At 35.2% G+C, this 18,535-nt stretch overlaps 9 protein-coding genes across 9 annotated transcripts; 2 read left to right on the top strand and 7 right to left on the bottom strand.

Annotated features, from left to right (window-relative positions):
- Positions 1-42: 42 nt before the first annotated feature.
- Positions 43-772, bottom strand: Tsp_07619 (conserved hypothetical protein). Its single transcript, XM_003381038.1, has 2 exons — positions 743-772; positions 43-180 (listed from the first exon to the last, which is right to left on the bottom strand). The coding sequence occupies exons 1-2, from the start codon at positions 770-772 to the stop codon at positions 43-45; spliced, it is 168 nt and encodes a 55-aa protein (XP_003381086.1).
- Positions 773-1,303: 531 nt separating this feature from the next.
- On the bottom strand, positions 1,304-3,292 carry Tsp_07620 (myosin heavy chain kinase B). Its single transcript, XM_003381037.1, has one exon. It carries the CDS (start codon positions 3,290-3,292, stop codon positions 1,304-1,306), a length of 1,989 nt encoding a protein of 662 aa, XP_003381085.1.
- Positions 3,293-3,507: 215 nt separating this feature from the next.
- On the bottom strand, positions 3,508-4,158 carry Tsp_07621 (hypothetical protein). The gene is given in 5 exon segments (XM_003381036.1): positions 3,508-3,532; positions 3,607-3,715; positions 3,811-3,913; positions 3,929-3,996; positions 4,122-4,158. 5 exon segments carry the CDS (start codon positions 4,156-4,158, stop codon positions 3,508-3,510), a joined length of 342 nt encoding a protein of 113 aa, XP_003381084.1.
- A 1,329-nt stretch (positions 4,159-5,487) lies between these two features.
- Positions 5,488-8,784, top strand: Tsp_07622 (putative G-patch domain protein). Its single transcript, XM_003381035.1, has 6 exons — positions 5,488-5,534; positions 5,589-5,987; positions 6,097-6,181; positions 6,411-6,565; positions 7,066-8,037; positions 8,091-8,784. The coding sequence occupies exons 1-6, from the start codon at positions 5,488-5,490 to the stop codon at positions 8,782-8,784; spliced, it is 2,352 nt and encodes a 783-aa protein (XP_003381083.1).
- A 52-nt stretch (positions 8,785-8,836) lies between these two features.
- On the bottom strand, positions 8,837-10,259 carry Tsp_07623 (mediator of RNA polymerase II transcription subunit 10). The gene is made up of 4 exons (XM_003381034.1): positions 10,082-10,259; positions 9,444-9,652; positions 9,393-9,418; positions 8,837-9,275 (listed from the first exon to the last, which is right to left on the bottom strand). Exons 1-4 carry the CDS (start codon positions 10,257-10,259, stop codon positions 8,837-8,839), a joined length of 852 nt encoding a protein of 283 aa, XP_003381082.1.
- Positions 10,260-12,011: 1,752 nt separating this feature from the next.
- Positions 12,012-12,744, bottom strand: Tsp_07624 (hypothetical protein). The gene is made up of 3 exons (XM_003381033.1): positions 12,618-12,744; positions 12,154-12,259; positions 12,012-12,111 (listed from the first exon to the last, which is right to left on the bottom strand). Exons 1-3 carry the CDS (start codon positions 12,742-12,744, stop codon positions 12,012-12,014), a joined length of 333 nt encoding a protein of 110 aa, XP_003381081.1.
- Positions 12,745-13,410: 666 nt separating this feature from the next.
- Positions 13,411-14,721, top strand: Tsp_07625 (conserved hypothetical protein). Its single transcript, XM_003381032.1, has 7 exons — positions 13,411-13,454; positions 13,557-13,689; positions 13,711-13,725; positions 13,771-13,864; positions 14,046-14,161; positions 14,378-14,411; positions 14,648-14,721. The coding sequence occupies exons 1-7, from the start codon at positions 13,411-13,413 to the stop codon at positions 14,719-14,721; spliced, it is 510 nt and encodes a 169-aa protein (XP_003381080.1).
- A 9-nt stretch (positions 14,722-14,730) lies between these two features.
- Tsp_07626 (conserved hypothetical protein) lies at positions 14,731-15,060 on the bottom strand. The gene has a single exon (XM_003381031.1). The coding sequence runs from the start codon at positions 15,058-15,060 to the stop codon at positions 14,731-14,733; it is 330 nt and encodes a 109-aa protein (XP_003381079.1).
- A 592-nt stretch (positions 15,061-15,652) lies between these two features.
- On the bottom strand, positions 15,653-16,595 carry Tsp_07627 (hypothetical protein). The gene is given in 5 exon segments (XM_003381030.1): positions 15,653-15,836; positions 16,075-16,131; positions 16,269-16,359; positions 16,402-16,416; positions 16,436-16,595. The coding sequence occupies 5 exon segments, from the start codon at positions 16,593-16,595 to the stop codon at positions 15,653-15,655; spliced, it is 507 nt and encodes a 168-aa protein (XP_003381078.1).
- Between the last annotated feature and the right edge of the window lie 1,940 nt (positions 16,596-18,535).

Raw genomic sequence — 18,535 nt, 5'->3', positions numbered from 1 at the left:
CAAGCGAAAAACAGTCGTCCCGTGAATCATGCGATGCATCATTTACTGCGGGGCTTGTTCGCAGGATTTCGGTGCGGAGGAATTTGAATCTGATGTGGATTTTCTATATCCGTTCCCAGATTTCTGAGCCGGAAGATATGGCTGTGAGATATAATCAATTGTCACAGCTTGCCTTTCAATCTGAAAGCGGTGACGGTGCGGCAGAGTCGTCGTCGGCAAAGCAGAGTTCGAGTCGAATCAATTTGGAATCTGAGAATGATGTTTTGGACGAAATGCCAACCACAGTTCTGAATAAGAGAAAGCCCATCCGTCGAAAAAATGAAAACTACATACGACTGAATCTTAAGCAGAGAAAATATACGCACGGCAAAAAGCGACATGAACTCAGCGATCGTGAAAAAAGGAAAAAATTATTGAAGGCAAGTTTCAAAAGACGCTAATTTTTTTAATGTTTAAATGCAATCCTGTTTTGACAACAGAAACAAGTTTCACTTTTTTCAGCATCTCTCTTGTGGTAATTAACCGAGTCTGTTTATCTTATATTTATTTTTTTGTGAAGTTTGTTGATCGTGAACATGATTTTGGAAATGCTCAAATTTGTCCGAGTGGTATTTTATTAGTAAGAATATATTATTTTTTTTACGAAAAGCAAATTATTTTTTCTGAGTGAAGTTATGGATCACTACTACTAATTTGAATAATAATAATATGATTGGAAATGCTTTCATGTTTTATTAATTACCATTTCATCAGCTATATGATGATTCGTCATCTGAAAATGTCAGATGAATCGACTGGTTATTTTAAACTTGTTGAAAATAGCTGTTTGAATAACAGCAATGAAATTCAGCAGTAATTGAATTACTGGATCATGACGACGATGTTTACTAGCGTCATGTCTATTCTGTTTGCAAGTCTTTAAAATCTTTTGACACCAGTGAAAATTTCTCCCACTACTGAATTTTATTTTTCACTCAGTATTAGTTACTAGCAGAGAGGGGAACAGCTGGGCTATTTTGAGCCAAGAAAATCAATCATTTTTTTAAATATTCGTTTCTCTCTTCTTTTTCAACCTGTTTATTTATTATTCTAGATATGAAAACAAGCAAAACAATTAACGTACATAATACAAATAAATAAATAAATAAATATAAATATATATATATACATATATCGATGTTTGAGCATAGATTTTTGAAATAATAACGAAGAAAAAATGTATGAAAGGTAAACTTTGTCAACATATAATAACAAAAATTGAAAAAATGATAAGAATAAAGTTTATTCTTTGTTTTCCAACTTATTATTCACCTTCTTCAGCTGCACATTGTTCAGCAGCGGTGTAATACTTCATGGCAAGTTTTCCTTTCAAATTTTCAGTTGCTAAAGCTGCCGCTTCGTTATAATGATACACAGCTAAATTGACGTCTTTTTTCAAATCTGTTCCTCCCGTTCGGTAGAGGTCCGCTATCACAGCATGGATTTCATAAATGGCAATGTCGACGTTACCTTTCGGATCCACTTGTTCGAGCAGTTTATTGTAGAAGAACAGCGCTGTTTTGTAGCTTTGTTTTCTTTCCGAGCCGAGCAACTGGCCACTAGCATAACGTTCAGCTAACAGCAGCGTTGCCCAGCGGTCTCCATTGATTGCAAGTTTCTCGGCCAATTTCAATCCTTGATTAATATTTTCATCTGTCGTACCATCTTCCATAAAATCTTCCAGCAGTTCGTGTTCGACGCCGAGGTAAATTTTTGCCATCGTCATAACAGCTTCGTGCACCCCACACTCAGCCGCCTTCTCGAGGTGGAACCAGGCTGCACTGCGGTCATACTGGGTATCCGGTTCAACAAATCTCCCGAGCTCGTGATACCGGGCCAAGTCCAAGTGTATACGGCCGAGAATATTGTCCTCACTATTGTGCAAATGCAACTGTTGCGTAATTATACAGGCCGGTAGGGATTTTCCTCGTCGCCCTGCCCAATACTGATTTCTCATTGAATCTTGTTTACTGGACGAATCGACTTCGGAGTCAATTCGTCGGCGCCCAGTTGTTGCTGCCGCTTCCATTGGCAGTGCCGAAGCCGAAGAAGAACCGTTCACTTCGGATGACGACGTTTCATCAGAAGATTCGGTGAAATTGAAAACATCCGGATAATGTCCAGGGCTGAGCGGTGTGAAGTCACCACTGCTCGCGGCCATCATCGACGTTGCCGACCTGGCTCGCACGTAATCCATTGCCCTGATTCCAGACGAGGGGCAAAAATCACGGCAACGTTGGGTCGCATCACGCACCACCGTCTCCGACAAATGCTGCTTTATAGCGTAAGACTTTTTTCGACTGGCCCGTTCGGCTGGCGCCAAATCGAATTCTGCCAAATTCAACGAACGGCAAATTGAATTGCACGCGTGCGAATAAAAAAACAACGCCATGCCTTTTGTTCCCAAATTGCCATCACCGTACCCAATACCGTCACTGGTGTGAATCTGGGGGTCGGTGTACAAATCGCCAACACCTTGGATGTCGACCACAATTAATTGATGGGCACTCATTTCAAACGTGAAATGACTAAATGCTTGTGGCGTCTGACGGTAAACCGACGAAGAAAGGACAAAGCCAGAATTGGAATTGTATTTCACGTAGTTCCCCTCAATGAAGTGTTCCAAGTGGAAAAGGGGTTTTTCTGGTCGGTTGACAAATTCCACTATCGACACTTGGAAAATGTCGATTTTTTTCGGCGGATTGTGGCGGTTGAACTCGTCACTCCAAAGTTTGGCGTCCATTTGCAGACGCACATCTTCAAAATAAGTCTCCCTAGAGACGCTCTGCGCGATGTAACGTTTGGCGACAAAATTTGTCGCTTTGCTCCAATCGCTGGGCACGTCTTCATGCACGCCCGGGCACTTTTTCAAACGATAGCATATACGCATGGCGCCCCGGTCGAACGGTTCGTCTTCAATTTTCACAAAAACCCTATCGGTGACCCATTCGCCACGCAACGCTGAATACCTGTAACGCAGGCACTGTTCCACTGGGCTGGAATTCAACTTCAACATTTCCCAAGGGTCCGGCACGCGCAGAACCTTCTTCACCATTTGGCGCCATTTCATTCGTATTTTATTTTTCGACAAATGCCCTTCCGAAGCGTTTCTTGCTACCAATTCTTGTCCAACGGCAAATTCTTCGCCACACTTCGCTGGCGGCGGCGATTCGTGAAATGGATAAATTAGCATCTCGTCGTCATTAGCAGTATTTATTGAAACAGCATTATTCTTCTTGTCCATATCGAACATATTTTTTTTCTGCCCAAGAGACAAATTGGATCAAATTAAATCGAAAAAAAACCAATCAACACCACGATAACACTGTAATTTGTTTTCAAACGCGTTGTTCAAAGGTCAATTTAAATAAAGCACCAAAAACATCCACTTCTCTTCTGCATACGAATGCAGTGCACATTTCGTCCATTTCTCTCGTGGAGATTTTCGAAGCAGTTCGTTTTAACGATTCAAACATTCGATTTGCACACAGAGCTGAAAACAAAACATAAAAAAACTATTGCTGTTGGCATAAAAAAGAGAAACGAAAATTTTAAAAATATATAAACATCGCGCAAATCAACAACACTCGTGCAGGTGAATGCAACTTTGAACAAAATACTGTTGATAAACAGCGCCGATTATCAATCCATATCACGTAAACAAAACATTTCGTTGCTGCAATTTATAGCAACGAGTTGACTTTCAAACACCTGAATACTTTTCGAACATCCTCATTTCAACTTTCCGCACAGCTCATTCCGACAATACACTCGTGATACAGTGCTTTTCTGTGTTCGAAGCAGTGAAAATCCGATTCGACAAACAATCGCAATTCAAATAATTCAACAAATCTTCAACGTTTGACGTTTTCCACTGTACACTTTATACCTGAAAATCAATAATAACAATTACAGTATGTGGATCAATTGTGACAACTCCAACAGTTGTGCTTTCAACTGTAAATAAACAAGCAAAAATTCAATACCTTCTCCGTTTCAATCAGCAACACTGGAAAATTCTAACGTTATCAAAATTGTTTGTTATGAAAAAAACAGAATTAAAAACCACAGTGAAAATGTACCATCACGAAACTGATTTATACAACCGATTTCGATCATTAAAAAAAGAAAGAAAACAATCATGTCCTTGAAAAAATAATTGTTTCATTGTAATGAATGTTGACAAATACTCGGATCAGGTTGAAAGGAAAACTGAATTCTTTTGCTTATAAATATCATGTAGTTGTTTGCACAGAAACAAAAATCCATATTGTTGTCAAGTCAAATTGGCAAACCTATACAATTTTTACACAGCTCTCTAGGAAGCCTCAGAATGGCGTGGTTTTTATATTTGACTAGGACTAAGACTGTCATTCTATAATTAATTAAGGCATATTCAGTCAGCTTGAATTTCCTGTTCACCACAAGAAACCCACTTTCCTGTAGTGTATAATAAAATAATTTTTTTTAAATCATGAAATAAATTATAATAACAAAACTTTAATCACCAAATAAAAACTAACTTCTATTTCAGCTAACTGGTAAACATTTTAAACGCATGACAGCATGCATAATAAATTAACAAAATATTTCAATCCATAAATAAAAAAGATTAATGAATTTATAATACATTTGACGTATTAAAGTACATCAAGAGTTTTGTTTTAATTGCAATAAAGTTTACCACTCACTTTCGTATCTTGGAAATTTCAAAATCACCTACAGTGTGCATTTGTCGTTTAATAATTCAGCTACAATCAGTACATTTTTAGCCATTTTATGTAATAACAATGCACCATTCCATTTTACAATAACTACATTATAATTCATGATTGCTTAAACGCAAATCAACAACAAAAATATTTTCTTTCGCTATCATACTTTTTCCATAAAATTGTTTACTTGTTTCTATGCATTATCAATATACTGTTGATATTGTTCTTAAAAAATTTTCTCTAATGAAAAAAATATATATAATACACTATTATATTTTTTTATAATTTCAGAAATAAATAATCTATAATAATAATTGTTGAGAAAAGATTTCTTCTTAACAATAATAATAAAAGAATTTCAGTTTTTCTGAAATCTAACAAGTTATTTAAATTAATTTAAGTATGGTTAATAATTAAAATGCATTTATTAAATAAATTTAATAATATTTTAATACAAATTTTCAAAAAAAATATTTTATTGTAAAATAATACCTTCAACTTTCGTAATTTCAAATGTATATAAAGAGAATAATTCAAACAAAGCTGTTAAAGTAAATTACTTAATCAGGAATTAACCAAAATGATAAATGTAATTGTAAAAGTTAAAAAAATAATCTGTTCCAAAATGAAATTTAGAATTGATTCTTGATTATCAGATTAATTTATACTATAATTTACCGATCAATTGTAATGTTGAGCTTATAGCAAATTTTTATCGTAAAGAAATTTAATAATGGATGATGAAGATGATTACATGTCAGAAAGCATTCTAGCAAAATGGTAACACTTTTATTGTAGAGTTATTTTTATAAATGTTATCATTTCGTTTTTAAGTGCTGATGTTCGTCCGGGAATAGTTGCAGCTAGTGTTGCTAAGCGTTACAAAGTTGAAAATGCTAAGGTCACTGCGGATTTGCAAAACAGACAATTAAAATCTGGTGAAAGAGAACGAGTTTTACGAGAAACCGCTTTGGAGACAGCGATAGATGAACGGAACAAAGGTTTTTTAATGCTCAAAAAAATGGGTTTTACTCCGGGATCAGCTCTTGGTAAACGACCCAGTAATTCTGAATTACATAAAGCAAACGAGCATTTAAAGGAACCACTCAAGTTAGTTCTTAAAAATGACCGTATGGGTCTTGGTCATGAAGATGAAGAAGCTAAAAGAGCTAAAGAAATGGCTGAAGTGATGCGTAGAGAAAAAGAACGTTTAAATAAAGAATACAAAGAGAGGTTTATTATCATTATTATATAGTTATTATTGTCTAATTCTTACATTATGGTTTACATGTGAAACAAACTTTTTGAAAACTTGTTGTTATTTTTTTAATTAATTCTTTAGGAATAGAAAACGTTCAAATTACCAGTCATTAGTTAAAACATTTTCTGCAGCCCAGAAGACGTGTTACAACTTGGATATCTCTAGTGTAAGTTTGATATTTTTCAACTTTCATGTTTTATTTAATTTTCAGCTTACATGATATTGCATCGTTTTGTGGTTGCTATTTGTCGCCGTGAAAACAAAAGTTCATTTGATTTATGAACTTTCTCAAAGTTCAAAAATATTTATTTATATTAGCACAAATCTAGCATTATAAATCTTTGAATTAAGTATTTTAAAGCAGAAAATCTTCAATTATTTTATCATTTATTTAGGATTCGGACGCTACGCCTTTGGAGAATTGGTATTGGCCTTGGTTTGCGGTTAAAAAGAAAGATGGTTTAGAAGATGAAGATGATACTGTTAAAGAGAAAGCGCATGTAGAATTGCCAGAAAGTGTTCTTTGCAGACGATTGGATGAACTGAAAATGTATCTCCGTGCAAAATATAATTATTGCATTTGGTGTTGCGTTCATTATCAAAGTGAGTTATTTGTTTGTTTAATTTAAGCATGTAAATTTAAAGTTAATTATCTGGCTGTCCGATGTAAATTTTGTGAAATTAGACTTCGCAAAGTTCCATAGCAGCTCAGCCTATAACAGTTGAAAAGCTTTGAGAGAAGTCTAATTGTTTCTTCTCTGCGATAATTTTCAGACATTTATTTGTTTATTTATTTATTTTACTGATGAGCATTTTTTAGGCGAAGATGATATGTTTGAAAGCTGTCCTGGTGAAAATGAAGATGAACACGATTAATCTTGTTAATGTAAATAATAAATTTTAATTTAAAAGCGATATTTTCGATATGAGTAAAAGTATTGTACTTTTATTGTAAAATTGTGTTACGATGCTAGTTTGAAATATAACTATTCATACTGCATTTTGTATTTTTATTTACAATTTGATTTCGAAATAATGTTCATTTTACAGATATTTTATTTTGCTGATCGAAAAGAGATTGAAAATGTCACTTTTACAGCCCTATCAACAACGTATATTGGTCTGTGGTGATGTAGATGGTAATTTTGTGAATCTTTGGGTACGAATGGAACAAGTATTACGTAAAGTTGGAACTTTTGAAATGATGCTCGTCTGTGGAGAATTTTTTGGCGCTGATTTGCAAGAGAATCGCCGTGTTTTAAATGGAGAACTTCGGTGCACCATTCCCACTTACATATTGGGTCCGCTTAAAGTGGATAGCGTTCGCAATTACCGTACTGAAGCCGGAACAGAATTGGGGCACAATTTAATTTATCTCGGAAAAAAAGGTATATTTACTAGTGCATCTGGTTTGACAATTGCTTATCTTAGTGGCACGGAAGCTGAATACGAAGATGAGACACATTTCAGCGCTGAGACGGTCGATAGTTTGATTGGTCAAGCTACGGCCAGAGCGAATTTCATCGGAGTGGACATTTTACTGACTAGTCAGTGGCCACTTGGCGTGGAAAAGAATTCTTCATATATTCCAGATTTGTTTGAAGATGAAGAGTTGAATTGTTCAGCATTAGTTTCCAAATTGGCAGCCGCTTTGAAGCCAAGATATCATTTTTCCGCAAACACCGGGTGCCATTACGAGCGTCCTCCGTACAGGAACCACAAAATGCTCCAGGAGCAAACTTGTCATCCTACACGATTTATCGGCTTGGCTAGAAATGGTAATCCGCAGAAATTGAAATATTTATTCGCATTTAACATCGTACCGATGAAACATATGGTTCGCAGTCAGCTGATCGATTTGCCAGCCAATACTACTGAATTCCCATATGCGGAAGTTTTGGAGGAATTGGAAAATAAAATAAATATTCGCAAACGAAAGGCCCATCATTCTATCCCAACGACGAAGCAATTTTTTTTCGACATGGCCCAAGCTGAAGCATCTGCTGTTGACAATCGAAACTCGTATGTATTATTTTCAAAAGGAAAAATATTCTAAATGACTTATTTGATTTTAGTAATTCGAAGAAAAGATTTCGCACAGCAGTGCCACAGAAGAAAGTGAACATTGGCCCATGTTGGTTTTGCTTGTCCAGTGAAGAGGTGCAAAAGCATTTGATAATTTCTATCGGCGACAGCGCTTATTTGTCACTGACCAAAGGTGGTCTGTGCGACGATCATTTCTTGATCACACCTATTGGTCATATACAGTCAATGGTCGAAGCAGATGATGATGTTCTTGAAGATATAGAAAAATACAAAGAATCATTGCGGAAATTTTTCGCCGCCCAAGATCGCACTGTCATATTTTTTGAACGCAATTACCGCACTCAGCATTTACAAGTGCACGCTGTACCGATTGCAAATTCGAAATCGATGTTGGTTCGTCAGTGTTTTATACAGGCCGCAGCCAATCACGGTGTCGACATGGCAGAATTGTCGGAAGATGTTTCCTTGGGTGATATTGCTTCACCTGGTTGTCCATATTTTTATGCCGAATTACCTTATGGTCAACGATTGTTTGTGCGTCGTATGAAACAATTTCCTGTACAGTTCGCACGCGAAGCTTTGACAAACAAAGATTTGCTCAACTGTCCTGAAAGGATCGACTGGCGTCAATGTGCACTTTCTGTTGAAGAAGAGACTGCTTTAGCGTTGAAATTTCGTTCTTTATTTTCACCTTATGATTTTAATCAAAATTTACTTTCTTGAAATTTATTTATTCTTTTTAAACACGTCACAAACCGTTTGGATACAAAAAAAATTATGGTCGTCCTGCAGCAGGATCATCTTCCCGAATTGTGCGGTACTGTATTGTTTCTTTTGGAAATAAATCAGTCAGCTCATTCAGTAAGCAAGCCCGGAATTTTTTGTATTGTTCAATTTTCCCATTTACTTCTTTATTACGTATCAAAGTTTTCTCTATGCAATCTTTTGTGTACAGTTGAGGATTTTTTCCAGCATCGACGTAATCAAGCAGTTCAACGGGAATTTTGATATCGTTAAATTTGCTGTGTTTAGCACTCAGTTCTTGAAGACCTCCGAGAACAGCCTGTATTTTCTGATTGAGAACCGTTTGACTGGAAGCCTGAAAATCACTAGCTACCATGCAAAGCTGTCTTGAATTTTCGATAAAACTCTCTAAACATTGTTCCAGATTATCAAAACGTGAGCCAGTACTGCTACTATCGTTGTTTTCCATTCTGAAAGTAATTCATATAAACAAACAAACAAATATATATATATATATATATATATATATATAAGTAAAAAACGAAAAGCAAAAAATAATTGCCAGTTTTCAAATTTTCAAGAAAAACCTTTGTAGAATAAGATTTGTCCCGTTCTGTATCAATAATGTTTTGTTCCACTTCAGACCAATCAATACGATGTTCAAGAAGAGTTTGCTTTACGCACTCCTGATAAATTCTGAACAGGGGCTGACAGTGATCACTATTATCACCTTTTAAATAGTGTTCTGCAAACCACTTGTTGAAGCAACTTTCGTACAACTGTTTCAGCCGATCACACTTTGGCGATAAACTTTTCATTCCATCCATAAGCACATCGTGTCCTGTCACTAAACAGTGAGTTTAGAATAGTGAAAAGCAAAATCAATATTCTGATAAAAGCAATTAAACAAAACAATAAAATTATGAAAAGAAAAAGTACAAATTGTTGAATAAAATGCAAATGGCTTAAAACGACCATGAAACATAATCATATCTAATACTTTATTCATATCGAAATTTCAAATTTCACAAATAGGCAAAAACAGTACAATAACGCACATGTCAATCTAACGAATAAATACTACGGTAATTTTAAAGAATAGTAGGCACAATAATTTCTTACTGTAACAATGCTAGTTTAAATAAAAAATTGCTTTCACATAGAAAATAATCGTTGAAAATCCTGAAATATAGAAATGCGCTTTAAGGCATTTATTTTCTGATAAAAAAATTCTTCCTTTAACATATCTAAACCGAACCTTTTTATATATTGTAACGAGCAACTCTCCATGGCTTCGCTCGCCCCAACCGGACTGCTGCCAAGGTCATCGCTAGGCGACGACGCAGCAGAGTCGGCCGACGGGTACGTCTCCTTGGCCGTGCTGTCCGTCCTGTTACTGCTGGCCCCGGCTGCCCCCTTTCACGAGTTCGCGCTTCTCCAATGAATTCTCGCATCCAAAAGACAGATATAAAGTACAATATTCATTTTCAAATACTAACAAAGACTGCCATCGATACGTCAAAAACCCACTATATCACTTCACTGGCTGCCAACACCCGCACACCGTAATTTTTCCGTGATCTTCAAGTTTCAATCTGTTTACGGTAGCTAATTTTTTTTTCTTCCTCTACAGTTCGTACAAATACAATAATTGTTGCGCGTCGACCTGCGTCCGCTACAATATAATATTACGATTACATTAACGATAATTATGCAAAAGTAAGTTCTTGTTTAATAGACTTTAGCTTAAGTAGAATATGAATGTTCGCGTAAACAGACAACAATAATTACACAAAGCAGTGGAAAATGAAATGAAATTTTCATCTAAGATGTCATGGAGCGAAGAAAATGGGAGGTTTCTTTAATTTCTTTCATGTATTTTTTTCATTTAATACCCTTTTAACGTTTAGTACATTTTTTGAAAAGAATGAATTTTTTTCCGCTAACAACATGAATTTATTTGCCTATCAAAAATCATTCGATAATGCGACAGGAGCAAGTTTATTTATACACATATGCACAGGTTTTGTCATTTTATAATTGTTTTAACGAGTATTTTTATTTTCAAATATCTTAAAACGAGTTACCCATACCAGTATTTTTTATTATTGTTTATTTTTTCATATCCTTATATCGCGAATTGTTTTACTCTCCAAATTATTGCGTTCTTCAAATATGCGACTTCATTATTAATTTTTTTGCATGTCCTATGTTTTTCCAATTTTCCTAGAAAAAATGGCGTTGAACATGCAGTTTTTAGTAAATACTTAAACTGGTTCGATCACGCTAATTGGCATCTTCTGGAGATCGCTGTATTAACAACCACATGACTATTTGCATGTTGACACTGTTCATTTGCATATTTTTCATTTTAAAATGAAATACTTAGCGACTTTATACTCAGCATTCAATGATACACAGTGTGTACATATTTGTTTGGTTCATTTTTTAGACGATCATTATAGCTAATATGATTATGATATTTATCTCAAATTTCTTGTTTTACTTCATAACTATTTCGTCTTATAATGAGTTTATTATTTCAAACTGTTATTCAAAATTGCCGTAAATAAGTTAAAGCGTAAATTTTAATCATTATTGAAAAAGGCACAAATGTAAAAGATGTGCCTTTAAAATAACATTTTGAATTATGTAAATAAAGTTTATGTAGAGTTTTTATAATCATATTGATGGTAAAAAAGAAAATGAACAAATATATGTAATGTTTTTTTAATTAAAATGACATGAAAATACATGGATGCAATTTAAAATTTTCATATTCTTCAAAATACAATAATATATTCCTATTCGACGCACACGTACATGTGAAAATGTTTCCAATTAGTTGGGCAAAAAGCTTCAAATGTTTTCAAAGTTATGTAGTTTGTTCAATGATTTGTGCTTTTCTCATTTCAAATATTGCCAACCCTCAAAGGCATGCCGCATCGAAGTTTGATTGGTTATAAATTTCATTGGTTTTCAAGCCGACTAACTTTCACCGATTACTATTTGTAGTGGGTGCTATTTGTCGAATTTTGGTTACTTTTTAATTTAATGGTCAGTTTTCTCATATTCAAAGTTTTACTATTTTTATTCTATTTATATTTATCCATTTTCAGCCTGTCAACTTTTATCGCTATCGTTGAACAGCGTTCCCATTTGTAGAAAAATCGTCATCTTGATTCAGCCGCTTCAGCACAACTATCTCACACAGCATCTGATCTTTGGAATAGAAAATTTTGACGCTCAGCAATTGATTGGGCTTGTCCAGATGATGACAGAGGAACATATTTTGTGACGACATTGCTGGTAAAATATTGTATTTCTGTTTATCAATCAGCAACAAACACCTGACGTTCACTTTTTAGCTTCTGCAAGGATGTACATGGTAATCGCTTGCTTCGACAGCAACAGTAGCTAGAGCATCGTACTTTAGAAGTCAAATGAACGCAGACTATGCGAATGAAAATTTTAAACAATTCACCAAATTTACAAGGAGCAAATTATCAAAATATACAGTCAAACATGAGCACTAACTAAATCATGATGATTAGCAATCTAAATGTTATTAACATCGCCTGTTTTTTCATATGATTCATTAGGGTCAGGAGAACAAACAGAACTCAATGTTAAATCGAAAATTATCTGTACTTAAATTTGAATGTATATTAAAATGGAAAATAATAAGATTGTTTTCTTTTATGTAAATCTTTTTTAAAGAAAAATGAGTTAGTTTTTAAGTTATAAAATTTTCACGTAAAATACTCTAACGGGAGTAACCAATAAAATTCTATGGTATGCACACTAGGAACCAACGGTATGCGAATCATACAAAATCATCTTAAACAATGCAGTAACAATTAAATCTTCAACAAAATTACTATGCCAACAAGGAAATGCTAGAATTCGTTTATCTGTTGAAGGAAAAAATCTATTCATCATTTCTTATTTCTTTTGATACTTCCTTAAATAGAGGGACGCTTTCAGTTCTTCAAAAGATATTTCACTACCGGCGTTATTTAGAAGTTGTTAAAGTTTACAGTTTTCCAGAAAATCCTACGTATAGTCAGGAAAACTCAAACTATTTGCATTAAATCGAACGTATTCGCATGCAAATTTTTATTTTATCCATCTCCGTTGATAAATATGGCAAGTGCACATTTTTCGCTTAGTAGGTATGCAAATTACGCACAGTATGTAAATTACATTCCAATACTATCACCAATGAGCGAGCCCGTAGTTTTTCGGTCGTTGCATAATTTTCAATTTGAGTTTTGCTGTGAATTTTTATTTCTGCAATGCTCTGTATAGGGACTACTACAGCACACAAGTGTACCTGAGCGTCCCGACCTACTACCCCACTTTAAAGCGTATAAATGATGCCTCCTCAATTTACACATTCATTCCAGACTCTCCCTCTTGTCGGTTCTCTCGCATTGCTGTTTCTCTACGAATCTGATCCACTTAGTCGTTATACGTCAAGGAGACAACTTCAGGGTCCACTGCGCCGAAACGAACGATCATCTGAACGCGATCCACCGGAAGCTTTTGGAACTGGAAGGAATCAGTATTCTCCCTCCGGAGGCAGAGTCCGGACAGACTGAAATGAAGCGGCAATTCAAAGAATCCTTATTCTTTGATGGAATCCGGTACTTTGTGGGACTGCTGTGGAAATCAGGCATGGCCAGCCTGCCGAACAATTACGGGACAGCGATAAGACGATACTGAGTTTTGGAAAAGCAGCTTAGCAGAGAGGTCCGACTTGACAAGGACTACACAAGCGCATGCTGTCGTAGCTTGACAGCGAATGGGCTGAGGAAGCACTGGCATCAAGTACGCCAGGGAAGACGTGGTACCTTCCCCATCTCGCGGTGTGCCAGCAAGGTTTTTATTTTTTTCTTTCAGCTCATAAGAAAAAACGTAAGTAAAATTATTATATAACATACAGTAAATATTGTTATTTAGGAGTTTGTTAAAGTATACTGTTCTCCTGACAGACTGTTGAATAGTGGCGATGGCGAAAGCCCTTTTGAAGAGCTGAGAGCGTCCCGCTGTTGCAGTAAGTATCAAAAGAATAAATTTTATGTTTAAATTTAAGTACAGATCTCTTTACGACTGGGCTCTTTCTGTTCATTCTCCTGATCCCAATGAATTATGAACAAACAATGCAATGTTAATAGCATATAGACTTCATCATCATGATTAACTGCATATTTGATTTAATATTTTTCATTTACCAGCCTCGCGAAATGCTGCCAGCAATGAAAACATTGCTCGTGAATTATCACCAATATGGGAAAAGTGCAAAAAACACGACTCAGAGAGTTTTGCATTTTTAAATAACTCTCAGAGTCGAGTTTTTCGCAGTTTTCCTAAATTGCAGCGTTAAGTACAGGGAAAGATGTGCTTTTATTTATTTTCATGACTGCATGTTTTCATTTAATATTTTTTATCCGCTAGCCTCAAGAAATGCGGTCAGCAGTGAAAACGTTTTGCTCGTGAATTATCACAAATATGGGAAAAGTGCAAAAAACACGACTCGGAGAGCTTTGCATTTTTAAATAACTTTCAGAGTCGAGTTTTTGGCAGTTTTCCCAAATTGCAGCGTTTAATACAGAGAAAGATTTGCTTTTAGAAATTGAAGAATGAAATTGAAGAAAATAGGCGTTGTCTGGTTTGAATGCAAATTTGTGTGCAATTTCAATGTACGTTTGAGCTTGTCTTGAATAATGTTTATTTGCGAAATTAAGTACGATCGCTTGCTAATCGATAGAAATGAACGTTGTGCGACTTTTCTTGTGACTAATATTAATTTGCTCTTGAAATTTTGAAATAATTGTAGGCGAACGTTGTGTGGCGAATGAACAATGTCGTTTCCTATGCGATGACGGACAAAGAATAGCCATATATATATAGACACCGAAGTTAGTCGAGATCTTTGCCGTTTGATTTATCATTAGTTCCCGTACTGTTGCTTGTTCCTGTATACGTATTAACTCTCTGTTTGCTGCTGTCGACTGAGTACGTTCCTCTGATTGCCTCTTGTCGAAGAAACGAACGTGTATTCTTTGCGTTGCTTGATCCGCTTGCGTTTAACTCACTCGATCGTTTTTTTGACTGACCATACTTTGACATGGTTGGCCAAGAAGAACCCAAACCTACAGTCCACTCTCTCCCCGCGCCTGTCAAACTAGCTTGACAGGCCTTCGAACCTGAGCATCGCAGGCTTACTGAACCCCCCACCGATTCGTACATTTATTCTTTCAGTTATTATTCATTCAAGAATCGAATCAGCAGTCATCCATCAAATAGCGCAACACATCTGATTTTTTCGCATAACTAGATGTCAACATGCGTTCCTGCGAAACTCCTTTCGATGTGGAAAATGCAGGAGTATCCACTGCGTCAAATTTCGGCGAACTGGAGAAATCCAGGCCAAAAATTGGCATTATAACAGACCCGTAGAACGGTCCCATTTAAATGTATCAAATGTATTGGCTACACAACAGGTGACCGCAGATTCGCTAAGGTGCTATTTTTTCTTTGCTCATTGAACTTTCTGGGCTGCTTTTGTTGTTTTGCCTTGCCCACCTTCGGTCTTTTCACGTACGAACCGGTGGGGAGTTCTGTACGCCTGCGATGCTCAGGTTCGAAGGCCTGTCAAGCTAGTTTGACAGGCGCGGGGAGAGAGTGGACTGTAGGTTTGGGTTCTTCTTGGCCAACCGAGTATGGTCAGTTAAGAAAACGATCGAGTGAGTTAAATCGAAAATATTTTAAGTCCAGCATATACAACATTTTTCATACTATCTATTATAGCAAATTTTAAAAAAGGAACATTTTAAGCATTTTACACGTGTTTTCTTAATGTGGTCAACGCCCCAAGATCCAACAACGTACTTTTCAACTTTCCAACAGCATCATGCAATGCGGTCAACAATGAAAAAATTGCTCGTGAATCGGTTGTGCCTGGAAGTGCACTCTCACAGTCGTTTCCTTTGCATTCTTCCCAAACTGGTGATGTGACCAGTGTGCTGAAAATTAAACCTGTCTCCAACATGAAAGTCAAACTAGCATTTTCTTCTGAAAACGCAATCGTTGAAAGTGATAAAGTGGAATAGTGTATATTTCTTTTAATGCTAAAAAATTTTTTATTATAACTTTGCTTTTGCGTTAACAAGAATTATACATTTCCATTGTAAATATAATAAAGCTCCATATTTAACTTCATTTGCTCGGTTTGTGTGTGTCTAATCAAGTACAAAATTTAACGAACAACATTGTACGCCCAAAATGACCACAGTACCATCACATTGAGAAGTGAAACAACTAAAATCAGCATTTTTTCTTATAATGTCAACATTAGAAACTGTAAAAAACTGATCTACAAACTACTGATATTTAATAGTAGATTCTGCTCTAAAGATCAGAAATAGAAAATCAATTTCCTCAGTCGCTTTTGAAACATCGGATCTTCTAAGGCCCGTTGTTTTAACTCATCACAGGTTTTAAATTTACATAACGCTTGGGTGTATTCTCTGCATTTGGCGGCATGTACTTTTTAAGTTTTTACAGAAAATAGCAACGGAAGCATCATACTATGACACTCGTTGGCTGGAAATAATTAAAAAACTATTGAAAATAACTTCCATTTGACGTTCCCAAAATTGAATCTGCATGTTGAACTGCTCCCACAAAGTCTTCATCAAACGGATAGATTTCATGTAAGCAATTAATGCATTGAAACGCTTTTCAAAGTTTGAACTTGAAATCTCATTCTCAGCGGATACCATCACTTTCATTGTGTTATTTTTTCATATTACAGCTGAATACAGCATTCACAAACATTTTGTATCGCTATTGCGGTTAAGCTATGAGGACCGATTATTATGTCTGCAACATCAAATGGATAGTTCAAAGTTGAATAAATCTTCAAAGCAAAACCTTTTTTAATTTCTCCATTTCGTACAGGTGACGGAAGGCAAAGAATCTTCTGCAGCCGTGTCAATGTTAGCAAATGCTTCAGGTGATAAAGCGAAATATTTTCTTCAAGTTTTTCAAGCATAACCAGTATACCTACAAAAGTTAATGAATTCTATTCATTTAATGGAGTATTCAACAAATCTGCGCCAGAGAAATTAACGGGATATTTTCAAAAAGGGGAGAACTTCCTTCAACAAAGGTGTTAGTAATTATACATGACTGCCAGAAATTCCTACAGTGTAATGTTCACCCTTATTCAAAAGAAATCGTTCAGATTCTTTGACTGTTGTTGTTTCTTCAGATTATTTTTGATTTATATCTCTGGTTTCCATTTATTAGGTAAAATTAGTTTTCTTTTCCTGTGTTGATTGTTGTTGCTTAGATTCTTTGGTTGTTGTAATTTGGTCCGTTGTAATCTTTCATCGTGGTGCGATATATTCGAATCGTGAACGAGGAGTTTGATATATGAGAATGGAAGATACAACTGCATATCTAGTGTTGTGATATTCTTTATTGTTGTGATATTGTAATAGAAGTTGACATCATGTGAACAGACTGAACAGGAAGTTGAACACATATAATCATGTTACAAATGTTACTGCAGCTTTATTTAAAAAAAGCTATTTATGAAAATCTTTCTGTCTTAGAAAGCTTTCTCTATTTAAAAAAACGCAGTATGCAAAACTGTTTCAAATTCAAATTTACTGCGCAAAATCATAATTCATTGGTTAACCATTATCACAACATCAACACTTCATTGTGGAATGTATACAAACTTAATTAACAAAAGGTTAATATACTGAATTTTGATAATTCTTTTATCATGCTACTTATAAATTTTCATGGAATTCATGAATTATATTTATAAATTGCGGAATAGGAGACAAATTGTGACACTCTGTATTCTGCTATATTGTTATGATTGGATAGGTTACTTAATAGTAAACCTTAAATTAGCTTAATTTTATTTATTAATTATTGGTGAATTAGCCATTGTTTAAATATAAATTTTTTACTTATAAAAATATTAATCGGGGTCTCCTTTAATTAGGTAATGGCAAAAATAAACTTGAAATAAATTAAACAATTAGCTTAGACAAGGTGCAACGAGTTTAATCATTTTATAAATAGGAAGTAATCTTCTATAAATAGAATGTTATTAATCCGCAACGTGTAGGAAAACAATGCATTAAATATGAGATTAATTTTAATATGCTAATTAGAAAGTTAAAAATGCAACGTAAATGCAACACTGAGTATTCTAATTTTTAATTAGGCTAAATAACGTCACTCGTAACTGCATATTTTAGCAGTGAGAGTTTTTTAATTAATGATTAACATACAGTGTAAACACAAAAGTGGGTCGTAATATTTTCCAATTAGGTATAATAACGTCACTCGTAACTACATATTTTAGCAGGGTTTTTTAATAGTTAATTAGAATGTTTTAAATTGAATGCAAAAAACAGCTACTTACAGTAGTCAGGTTCATTTGAAAAGATAAGTAGGCATAATACATTAAATCAATAATGATGAGTTGTAAATCATACGGTAAGTATGCAAACATGAGTTGGTTCTGCAGGACAGTACATTAATATTGAGTATCAGGTGTGACGGCATTCGATGTGCATGAGCGGCAAGGCTTAGTAGGCGTAACGATTCACATCTGCCTGGCAACGCACGCCATCTGGTGCGGAAGCTACGTCTTCGGCGATCAGAAATGGCAATCTGGTCCGTCCGAGGGGTGGGA

This window comes from Trichinella spiralis, assembly GCF_000181795.1.
Source record: "Trichinella spiralis strain ISS 195 chromosome Unknown Scfld2, whole genome shotgun sequence".
Lineage (NCBI taxonomy): Eukaryota > Metazoa > Nematoda > Enoplea > Trichinellida > Trichinellidae > Trichinella > Trichinella spiralis.
The sequence above is the reverse complement of the archived record's forward strand: the minus strand, read 5'-3'. Positions and strand labels throughout refer to the sequence as shown.